The sequence below is a fragment of the Lepidochelys kempii genome, chromosome 26, assembly GCF_965140265.1.
Source record: "Lepidochelys kempii isolate rLepKem1 chromosome 26, rLepKem1.hap2, whole genome shotgun sequence".
Classification (NCBI taxonomy): Eukaryota; Metazoa; Chordata; order Testudines; family Cheloniidae; genus Lepidochelys; species Lepidochelys kempii.
The window spans coordinates 7,125,409-7,137,446 of NC_133281.1; the positions used below are offsets into that span (position 1 = coordinate 7,125,409).

The following is a 12,038-nucleotide window of genomic DNA, read 5'->3' on the forward strand; positions in this document are numbered from 1 at the left end:
GCCCATCCAAAGTGACAACTCTTTACACAATGTGCATGACAATCAAGTTGGGCTATTTCCTGCACAAATCCAGGTTTTCTCACATCCCCCCAACCCCCATACACACACAAACTCACTCTCCTGCTGGTAATAGCTCATCCAAACTGACCACTCTCCAAGTTTAAATCCAAGTTAAACCAGAACATCTGGGGGGGAGGGGGGACTAGAGGGGAGGACAAGAGGTCCTCTTGTTTTTTCCTACCCCCCCCCCCAGATGTTCTGGTTTAACTTGGATTTAAACTTGGAGAGTGGTCAATTTGGATGAGCTATTACCAGCAGGAGAGTGAGTTTGTGTGTGTATGGGGGTGGGGGGGATGTGAGAAAACCTGGATTTGTGCAGGAAATAGCCCAACTTGATTGTCATGCACATTGTGTAAAGAGTTGTCACTTTGGATGGGCTATCACCAGCAGGAGAGTGAATTTGTGTGGGGGGGTGGAGGGTGAGAAAACCTGGATTTGTGCTGGAAATGGCCCACCTGATGATCACTTTAGATAAGCTATTACCAGCAGGACAGTGGGGTGGGAGGAGGTATTGTTTCATATTCTCTGTGTATATATAAAGTCTGCTGCAGTTTCCATGGTATGCATCCGATGAAGTGAGCTGTAGCTCACGAAAGCTTATGCTCAAATAAATTGGTTAGTCTTACAGGAGAGACTCCGCACCTTGTGAGATTGGACCTTAATACAACTAAGACCAAACAGGGTAAGCTAGGCGAATGCAGGGAGACCAAGAGAGGGGAAGGCTTCATGGAAGATGTAGGTTTTATGGAAGGATTTAAGGGACAGAGCCAAAAGTCCCTTGAAGACAATAGCAAGACTTCCACTGAATTAACTGGGCTACTGATTAGCTGTAGAGAAAAAGGGAGGAGATGCTGGGCTGGCAAGAACTTGGCATTAACTTGGGTTTGAATAGAGACTGGGAATGGCTGGGTCATTACACATATTCAATCTATTTCCTTAAATTAAGTATCCTCACACCTTCTTGTCAACTGTCTAAATGGGCCATCTTGATTATCACAAGAAAAGTTTTTTTCTCCTGCTGATAATAGCTCATCTTAACTAATTAGCCTCTCAGTTTGTATGGTACCTTCCAACTTATCTGTATGTGTGTGTGTATATATATATATATATCTTTTTACCATATGTTCCCTTTTATGCATCCGATGAAGTGGGCTGTAGCCCACAAAAGCTTATGCTCTAATAAATTTGGTAGAGTTACACACCCACTTTGCAATACCTTTAGCTTAGTGTAATGACTACAAAAAGTACCAGGCAACAGAGAATTGGGCCCTTGTCTTGGAATCTGTTTTTATTAAATTTCTACCTCTACTGATAGACTTACATATTGCAATCAGCCTTGGACTTGTCCTACTAATCCTTGTGAAACTAGACTCTACTAAGGAAAGCTCAGTGTATTGAGACTTACAATACTGATTAACAGACAGACAGACCGACCCCGAACTCTCACTGCACCCTGTAGATCAAATACATGTTCTCAAATGTTTTTAACCAAGGGTTAAAACTGAAAAACATGGAGGTTAATACCAATATTTCCAAATGGGGATGCTTCAAGATAGACACCTAAATCTATGTGTAAACACCTAAGTAAGGCCTGTTCTTCACTTGAAAGCTTTACTGGTAAAACTACTTCTGTTAGGAGATGGGATTTTTACTGATCTTGTTATAGCAGGGGGGAAAAAAAACATTGAGTGTGGACAGAGTTGTATTGTATAAAGATGGCTTATACCAATATAAAGAAAAGGAGGACTTGTGGCACCTTAGAGACTAACAAATGTATTTGAGCATAAGCTCTCGTGAGCTACGGCTCACTTCATCGGATGCATAAGTCCTCCTTTTCTTTTTGCGAATACAGACTAACACAGCTGCTACTCTGAAACCTGTCCTTATACCAATATAGTTAGGACACTTCTCAAAGCCAAACTGGCATAAAGCAAGTTACACTGGTATAGTTAAAGCAGTACAACTTTGCAGCGTAGACAAGTTTTAAGTTGTAGAAACTTACTTTGTTTCTTTCCCTCTAGATTTTTGACTTCCTGGTTGTTCTCATTAGTTATATCATGAATTCCATTTTCACTTCCCAATCTTCAAATCCTCTGTAATTATGAATCTACATCATCAGCCCAAAACGAACATCACTAATGCAGGCGTCATGGGGGAGGGGACACGAGTGCAGTGTTTATAAAATGGAAATGATTCGTAGACTGGCCATTACTTTCCCCTTACTTATTGCTCAGAGCCCTACCCTTCCTTACATGTTAAATGTTAATCAGCACAAACTGAAATTCACATTGATTAAATGCTGATAAGTCAGGACCTGAAATCTTTGTGGTGCTGAAATCCATTGCATATCTTTAATTCTCCATGGAAGGAAGGTGCTCAACATTCCAGTCTCTTATCCTCTCTTCCCTAGCCCTGTATTTACACATGAAGGCATGAATGTACATATAATCCCAACTCTAATGGCATAAAAAGAATTGTAAGCAGCCATGTCTGTTTTCTACCAGCCAGGCTAAATAAAAACAAACAGTCTTCGGACAACTCCAGTCCCTTTGGCGATAGGCACTAGGTCTGTGAAATCATTTGAAAGAAGCAATCAATATATCACAATTCAAGTGACACCAACTCACTGGCAGGAACTTCCGCATGCAGTGGCATTGCTGTAACTTGAAAATTGTGCAACACCTTTAGTAAACACTTCCTCATGTAAGAACAAGAATAAAGCTGAAGGACTCATTCTCCCTCCTTCACTGCAGAAGGCAGGGCAGGTTAAAGTAGGAAGAAGCTAGAGGCCAGTCTTTCTCAAAGCAAGGACACCGCTTTCCAGGCTTAGCTGAAATGATTAAAGTATTTCTTATTTCTACAGTTTTGCTCCTTTCTCAACACCGAGGTAAGTTTTTTCCCCTTTTATCAAATCGCTGCTAAGTACAGTGACAGATAAGTTTCTATAGCTTTTGTAAGCTTTTAATTATTAACAGGTGGCTGATACTGAAGAACCATGATTGCATTTGTTGTACTCACACCAGATGAAGTCACTTGAAGACAATGGCATTGCTGAATATAGAGGTTTTTGTTTCACGACTCAAGTTAACAAGTAATCATTAAAATTCTTGAGAAAGGCAGATTAGTAAAGAAAATATTTACCCGATTGACTAAACTGGACACAGATTGACTCAAGACTTGGAACAAGTTTGTTCTGAGGAAGTGAGAAAGCCATTTTTTCAACAATTGTGAGAGAATGTATTCAACTTGGATAATTTGTTGCATTTACAACATTTTAATTGTAAAAGAAATAATTTTACTGGAATTAAATGAACAGAAGTCCTCTACTTGCAATTGAAATAGAATGATAAACATGTAATATTTATGTAGCACCAGGATAATACCTTGAGATCACCCGGAATATGATTAAATAGTTATATATTAAATCCTTTCAATAGTAAGTAAGTATAATTATTTAACCATATTCTATATGAGGTGCCATACATTAGTTTTTGAGTGTATTCTTGCTTGCTTGCTATTTGAATCAGGAGCAGATTTTCAGAACATGACATGCACAAATATGCACAAATTTGCACACGCGATTCATGGTCACTTGGACATGTAATGGTCTTCAGTGCACACATATATTATGTATAGAATTAAACAGAAGTGTGTATGGAATTATATGCATTTTCTTGTGAAGAGTTCTGAAAATCTTCCCCTTGAGACTTTATATATCTTGATCAAACAGATTTCATTTTCATATGTAGATCCACACTAACTGGTGGTCTTAATTCCTGATTTAAGATGGTTGGGAAATTGCAGTATTTATTTACGCCTTATCACCAATTTTTTAACCTGTTGTAACAGATCCAGACTAAACTTCTTGCTCAGAAAAAACTGAGTTAAAATCATGCCTGAAGCAAAACAAGATGACACCGAACATTCACTCTGAAGAACTGACTCTAGGAAAACTATTAGAAACAGAACAAAATATAACTGCTTACTTAACATACCCAGAATCTTGTAGCTAAAAATCCACATTTGAAATACAACACAAAGGTATTAAACCATAAGACTTGTCTTGACTAGAGAAAAGGTCAGGTTTAGATCAGGCTACCTAGCGAAACCCAACCTAACTTGAGCAACGGAGGCTGTAATTTGACTTGCTAAAAATCAAGCTAAAGGCGTTACCCTGAATCTGCAATAGGAAGTTTTGGTTAGGTTGATTTCAGTGACACCACTCAAAGACTTTTCCTCTTCTAGACAAAACCAAACAAGGGGCTGTTTCAGCAACTCATACTCTCTGATTAGTGCTCGCCCACACAAGTAGTCCTATTATTCACTGAAGAGATCCACTGATTTCACTGAAACTATTTACATAAGGAAGTACTTCTCAAATGGAGTAGCTGGAAAATCAGACCCATAGAACGCAACGTTCGCTGGGTGCTGAGCTCTTTTGAAAATCTGGCTACAAGGGTCACAATGGGGTCCTGAGCACTTAGGAAAATCTGGGCTTTATTTATGTGATTAAAATAGGAGCCGACCTATTTTTGAAATTCTGGTCCCAAATGTAGGTGCTGAACCCTTGAAAATTTGTCCTTTAGGGTGAAATTCACCCCCCTGCAACGGGATTAAAGGGGGCCTATGTGGTATATAGGCCTTGTGATGTCTCATAGGACAGAATCTGATTTTCAGAGACTCTGAACACCTTCAAGAGAAGTCACATGTGCAGAGCACCTCTGAAAATCAGGTCATGATACACTGATGTTCTTCAGTGCAGAAGCTGAAAAATTCTTCTTCTGACCCTTAGTAAGCTCTTCATTACCACAATACCTCTAGCACGTACTTCACTACTGCACAGTCAGACTACAACATATCCACGTACACAAGGGGAGATGGAAAAAGGCCATTGGGGTCATCTAAGATGTCTCTCCTGCCACCTCCGTCATGGACATGTATGTTCCCTACTTTTCAGCATATTTGCCAAAGCTTTGCCCAGTCCATTTTAAATGCCACCACAGCGAGTCAAACATGTCATTGAACTAGAAACTTTCCATGGGAATGTGTCAATTTCAACAAAGTTTCAGTTTTTTAAAAACAAAAGTTGAAATGAAGCGTTTTGACCTTTTCAGAACAAAGCCTTTTGAAGGTATGCGTTGAAATGACTTTTCATTTCAAAATGTATTTTAGTTTATATTATAAATTATGATACAGCATAACATTTTAAAAAGTCAAAAATCAGAACAAAGCATTTCAACTTTAACACAATGAAATGTTTTGAATGGCCCAATACAATGTCTGCCCCCCGCCCCAATCATTTTCTGGGAAACTTTGATTTTTTTTTTGTTTTCATTCCAATTTGGACCCAGGAGACCCAGACCCAGATTCTAGTTCTGCACATCTTAATGCCCTTTCACTCGAGTGATCCTAATGAATTTTGGACATGGTTCCATGCTACAGACAGGGATATCAAGAGCTTGCACACCACATCACAGTGGTACTAGTATATGATCCACACTGGGCATGATCTGTCCAAAACAGGAGAGTAGCTGTCGTCCAGTGCAGGGGTTCTCAAACTTCATTGACTGTGACCCCATTCTGACAACAAAAATTACTACACGACCCCAGGAGGGGGGACTGAAGCATGAGCCCACCCAATTGGGGGGCCAAAGGTGAAACCCCAGGGCTTGTAACCTGAGCCCCACCACCCCCAGCTGAAGCCTGACCCCAGGCAGTGGGATTCGGGCTTGGGCTTCAGCCCCGGACCCCAGACAATCTAACTCCAAACCTGGTGACCCCATTAAAACAGGGTCACGATCCACTTTGGGGTCCTGACCCACAGTTTGAGAACTGCTGGATTAGAGGATGAGGAAACAAGAGCACCTTGGGAAACAAGAGCGGCTCTTCCTATAGATATTCGAGACTATTTCATGACTCAGTTCTGGATTGGTGACAAAGAACCTATAGGGATATGGAGATCTAACTGGTCCAGAGTAGCCATAATACTCTGATCCAGCAGTTAGGATTGGCTGAACCTCCGTGGTACCAGTATTAGTCATTCTAATGTAGTGGGGACGGCATAGTCATTTACATTCAGATCACTTTGCAACACTGTGATGTTGCACTCTGTATGATTTTGTGAAAGTATGCTGATGAGTGTGACTATAATGTAATTAAAATATGCTTCATGCAAAAGGTCTCTTGTAAGTTATCATTACAAAGCTTATAATCTACTGAGTGTGGTCATTCTATGTGTATAAATATATACCTCTTGTATCTGAAACTAGAAATATGAACTATAACTCCAAGGTCCTATTGTAGTTATGCAGAGTGTGGGCCATTAATGGTGGATTGGAATCTTAATGGCTCCCATTAACCAGGACAATTAACTGTAGATGGCTCTGTTTTACTACAGCAGCCGTGTTAGTCTGTATTCGCAAAAAGAAGAGGAGTACTTGTGGCACCTTTGAGCATAAGCTTTCGTGAGCTACAGCTCACTTCATCAGATGCAATCTGTGGAAAATGATGATTGATTGCATGCTTATGCATGAGCCTATGCTCAAATAAATTTGTTTGTCTCTAAGGTGCCACAAGTACTCCTTTTCTTTCTGTTTTACTTGTAAGTCTTCCTGTATACCTGTATGCTGGCAAGTGGGTAATGAAGTCTTACAGTGACATGTGATCATGTCACCTGAACTGGAATCCATCTTTAACCTGGTGCTTTTCCATTGAGGAGAGGTGGGAACCCAGAGGGACAAAGGATTCCTGCCTTATGCAAAAGATATATAAAGAGGGTGGAACAGAACAAAGAGGCAGCCATCATGAGAAATCTGCTAGCGAGCACCTGAGCTGGAACAAGGGCTGTTCCAGGGGAAAGGATTGTGCCCAGACTCGAAAGGTGTCCAGTCTGTGAAAGAAACTTATTGAAATATCTCTAAGGGTGAGATTTTATCTGTATTCCATTTTTATTACTGTACTAGACTTAGACTTGCATGTTTTATTTTATTTTGCTTGGTAATTCACTTTGTTCTGTCTGTTACTACTTGGAACCACTGAAATCCTACTTGCTCTATTTAATAAAATCACTTAATACTTATTAATTAACCCAGACTATGCATTAATACCAGGGGCAAACAGTTGAGCATCGCTCTTTATCAGTGTTATAGAAGGCGAACAATTTATGAGTTTACCCTGTATAAGCTTTATACAGGGTAAAACGGATTTATTTGGGGTTTGGACCCCATTGGGAATTCGGCATCTGAGTGTCAAGGACAGGCACATTTCCTAAGTTGCTTTCAATCAAGCCTGCAGCTTTGGGGGGATGTGGTTCAGACCCTGGCTCTGTGTTGGAGCAGACTGGCGTGTCTGGCTCAGCAGGACACGATGCTGGAGACCCAAGCTGGCAAGGCAGGAAAGCAGGGGCAGAAGTAGTCTTTGCATATCAGGTGGCAGCTCCCAGGGGGTTTCTGTGATCCAACCCGTCACAGTGGTGTAGTCGGGCAGGATCTGTGCACAGCAGATTGCTTTGAGGTAGCGGTAGTGATTTTAAGTAAGTTTTAAGTGTAGTGGCTGGAGAACAGACAAAGTGGTTCCTGTTTGGTTATTTTCTGTTTGCTTATTTTGGGCAAGGGAAGTAGGGACAGAAAAGGAAGCAAAATAAGTAAGAGGGAAGATCAGAAGAAGCTAAAACTGCACAGGTCGTAAATTGCCCAGAAAGGCTGAACACTGGGTGCTGTGAAAGTCTCTGTTAACGAAGAAGCCCCTGAGCTGAGTGCATCTGTTTCAGTGAACTGAAGATGGGTGTGCTCCAACCTCTGTGTCTGTGCTATCCTTGCAACAAAGCCCGTTGCCAACTGTGTCCACATATCTATTGAGGGGACACCATCATAGGGCCTAATCACATCAGCCACACTATCAGAGGCTCATTCACCTGCACATCTACCAATGTGATATATGCCATCATGTGCCAGCAATGCCCCTCTGCCATGTACATTGGGCAAACTGGACAGTCTCTACATAAAAGAATAAATGGACACAAATCAGATGTTAAGAATTATAACATTCATAAACCAGTTGGAGAACACTTCAATCTGTCTGGTCACTCGATTTCTGATCTTAAAGTGACTATCCTTCAACAAAAAAACTTCGAAAACAGACTCCAAGGAGAGACTGCTGAATTGGAATTAATTTGCAAATTGGATACAATTAACTTAGGCTTGAAGAGAGACTGGGAGTGGTTGAGTCATTATACTAAGTAAAACTATTTCCCCTTGTTTATCCCCCCCTCCGCAGTTCCTCAGATGTTCTTGTTAACTCCTGGAAATGTGCTGCAAATGGCCCACCTTGATTATCACTTCAAAAGGTTTTCTCTCCCCCCACCCGACTCTCCTGCTAGTAATAGCTCATCTTAAGTGATCACTCTCCTTACAATGTGTATTTTTTCACGGTCTGTGTGTATATAAAATCTCCTCACTGTACTTTCCACTTTATGCATCCGATGAAGTGAGCTGTAGCTCACGAAAGCTTATGCTCAAATACATTTGTTAGTCTCTAAGGTGCCACAAGTACTCCTTTTCTTTGTGCTGAAGCTGACTGGAGTGTCTTAACTTAGCTAGACAAGAGTGAAGGGGTGCCTGTTTTGGCAGGAGGGGGTTCCTCTGTGGTATCCCAGCTCATTGAGTGACAGTCTAAAGGGAAAACAAATGGAAATTGATGTGCAATTTGCCCAGGAAAAGGCTGCCCTGGAAAAAGAAAAGGTTGCCCACCAGCAAACCCTGGATTTAAAAGACAAAGCTATTAAGACCCAGAAGCATGAACTGGCTGTAATGGAGTGGAAGAGGTGCACAGAGACATGTATCCTGGAGTGGGAAGTGGGGGTCCTGGTGACTCCTGCGGTGAGAACAAAGCCCAAAGACTCTGGAGCTGGAAGCAAACCCAACCTGAGTGAACGGGGCAGGGGGGAATTTTGCTGGCTAGTGAAAGGTCTGTCATAGCTGGTAACTGTGAGCCCGCAGTTGCATCAAGGTCTCTTTCCCTTTTGGGGGACACAGGCGTGTCTCCCCCGAGGGGAGCCCAAAAACCCTGGCTCTGGGTTGGAGCAAACTGGCGTGTCTGGCTGAGCAAGACAGGGTGCTGGAGTCCTACGCTGGCAGGGGCAGAAGTAGTCTTGGCACATCAGGTGGCAGCTCCCAGGGGGTTTCTGTGATCCAGCCCGTCACAAACACAATGGCTAATATTGCTCAGAAGGCAGCACAGGATAACATTTTTGGCGACTACATATTTCCCCAGCCTGGCAGCTTCTTCTAGCAGCAGCAATGCAAGAACTAGGAGACATATTGCCCATTGGCCCAGAACACTCTGGGGCCAGGTGCAGCCTCTTTCTGCGGGGAATAATAAAGGGGCCTTCCTTCCCATTGTGAGACTATTTCTGATCGCCTTATAAAGTAAAGTGAATGCATTTCAGCAGTTTTAGCTGAGCTGTTTGTTCTGTGGATACAGAATAGCGTTTTGAGGACACAAAGCGCGATCTTCTCTGGAATAGTTTAGACCTGGGGTTCTCAAACTTCATTGCACCGCGATCCCCTTCTGACAACAAAAATTACTACATGACCCCAGGAGGGGGGTCCAAAGCCTGAGCCCCGCCACCCTGAAGGGGGCAAAGCTGAAGCCCAAGGCTTCAGCCACAGGCAGGGGGCCTATAACCTGAGCCCCGCCCTGCATAGTGGGGCTTGGGCTTTGGCCCTGAGTAGTGAGGCTTGGGCTTGGGCCCTAGCCCCAGCAAGTCTAATCCCAGCTATGGCAACCCCATTAAAATGGGGTCCCGACCCACAGTTTGAGAACCGCTGGTCCAGTGCATCAGTCATATGGCTTCTGCTATCTCAAAGCTTGTTGAAAGGGAGATCATGGTAGATGGAAATAATGTACGAGTAACAGATTCACAGCAGCCACCTGGGATAGGAAGATAGAGGGACTCGTGTATATTCCCACATATATGATCAACATCACAAAGGAATCTGTAGCAATCCAGAACAATCAAGTTCTTCCTGAAGGAACTATCTTAGAAGACCCCTATGCAACTGGTCTGTTACAGCTATTATGTTTTATGCTAATAGTACTTAATCGTACACTAGATGCTACCCAATATGCAGAAGTTCTCTGCTGCAAAGAGATTAAAAACTAAGGTAGACCCTGACTCAGGAAAGCATCTCTATCCAGGACAACACTTAAGCATGTGCTTAAGTCCCATTGGACTTATAGTTAAGTACGACTGGAAAAAGGCTAATGTAGTGCCCATCTTTAAAAAAGGGAAGAAGGAAGATCCTGGGAACTACAGGCCAGTCAGCCTCACCTCAGTCCCTGGAAAAATCATGGAGCAGGTCCTCAAGGAATTAATTCTGAAGCACTTAGAGGAGAGGAAAGTGATCAGGAACAGTCAGCATGGATTCACCAAGGGCAAGTCATGCCTGACTAATCTAATTGCCTTCTATGACGAGATAACTGGCTCTGTGGATGAAGGGAAAGCAGTGGACGTGTTGTTCCTTGACTTTAGCAAAGCTTTTGACACGGTCTACCATAGTATTCTTGCCAGCAAGTTAAAAAAGTATGGGCTGGATGAATGGACTATAAGGTGGATAGAAAGCTGGCTAGATTGTCGGGCTCAACTGGTAGTGATCAATGGATCCATGTCTAGTTGGCAGCCGGTATCAAGTGGAGTGCCCCAAGGGTCGGTCCTGGGGCTGGTTTTGTTCAATATCTTCATAAATGATCTGGAGGATGGTGTGGATTGCACCCTCAGCAAGTTTGCAGATGACACTAAACTGGGAGGAGAGGTAGATACGCTGGAGGGTAGGGATAGGATACAGAGGGCCCTAGACAAATTGGAGGATTGGGCCAAAAGAAATCTGATGAGGTTCAACAAGGACAAGTGCAGAGTCCTGCACTTAGGACAGAAGAATCCAATACTTCGCTACAGACTAGGGACCGAATGGCTCAGTAGCAGTTCTGCAGAATAGGACCTAGGGGTTACAGTGGACGAGAAGCTGGATATGAGTCAACAGTGTGCCCTTGTTGCCAAGAAGGCCAATGGCATTTTGGGATGTATACATAGGGGCATTGCCAGAAGATCGAGGGATGTGATCATTCCCCTCTATTTGACACTGGTGAGGCCTCATCTGGAGTACTGTGTCCAGTTTTGGGCCCCACACTACAAGAAGGATGTGGAAAAATTGGAAAATGTCCAGCGGAGGGCAACAAAAATTATTAGGGGACTGGAACACATGAGTTATGAGGAGAGGCTGAGGGAACTGGGGATGTCTAGTCTGCGGAAGAGAAGAGTGAGGGGGGATTTGATAGCTGCTTTCAACTACCTGAAAGGGGGTTCCAAAGAGGATGGATCTAGACTGTTCTCTGTGGTAGCTGATGACAGAACAAGGAGTAATGGTCTCAAGTTGCAGTGGGGGAGACTTAGGTTGGATATTAGGAAAAACTTTTGCACTAGGAGGGTGGTGAAACACTGGAATGCGTTACCTAGGGAGGTGGTGGAATCTCCTTCCTTAGAAGTTTTTAAGGTCAGGCTTGACAAAGCCCTGGGAGGGATGATTTAATTGGGGATCGGTCCTGCTTTGAGCAGGGAGTTGGACTAGATGACCTCCTGAGGTCCCTTCCGACCCTGATATTCTATGATTCTATGGGCCTAAGTGTTTTCATGCATTGCGGGCTCAGATATAATGCAACAAAGGGGTTGTACAGAAGGTTGGAGAAGTGAGCCCAGGGTTAAGATCATGGGGTTACTCAGCAGAGGCCGGTGTAGAGCATGATGGAGTAATATTTAGAGTAAACAGACATTAGCTGTCACTAGTATATAAAAGATACACAGGTGCCACATATCCTGTGCAGCCTGAGCGGAAATTGTATTTATGTTTCTGAGTGGGAGAAATAATCACAATTAACCTGTTAACATGAAATAGATCAGATTTTTCAAAAACACTCATGCGCTT

General features: G+C 42.8%; 1 protein-coding gene across 2 annotated transcripts in view; it reads left to right on the forward strand.

The window, feature by feature from the left end:
- The first annotated feature begins 2,783 nt into the window (after positions 1-2,783).
- The window catches only part of LOC140903535 (zinc metalloproteinase-disintegrin-like NaMP), a 49,888-nt gene continuing 40,633 nt past the window's right edge, over positions 2,784-12,038 (forward strand). For both annotated transcript variants that reach the window (XM_073324945.1, XM_073324946.1), the window contains exon 1: positions 2,784-2,947. In XM_073324945.1, the coding sequence (XP_073181046.1) occupies positions 2,896-2,947 (52 nt within the window). In that variant the 5' untranslated portion in view covers positions 2,784-2,895. The remainder of the gene's footprint in view (positions 2,948-12,038) is intronic.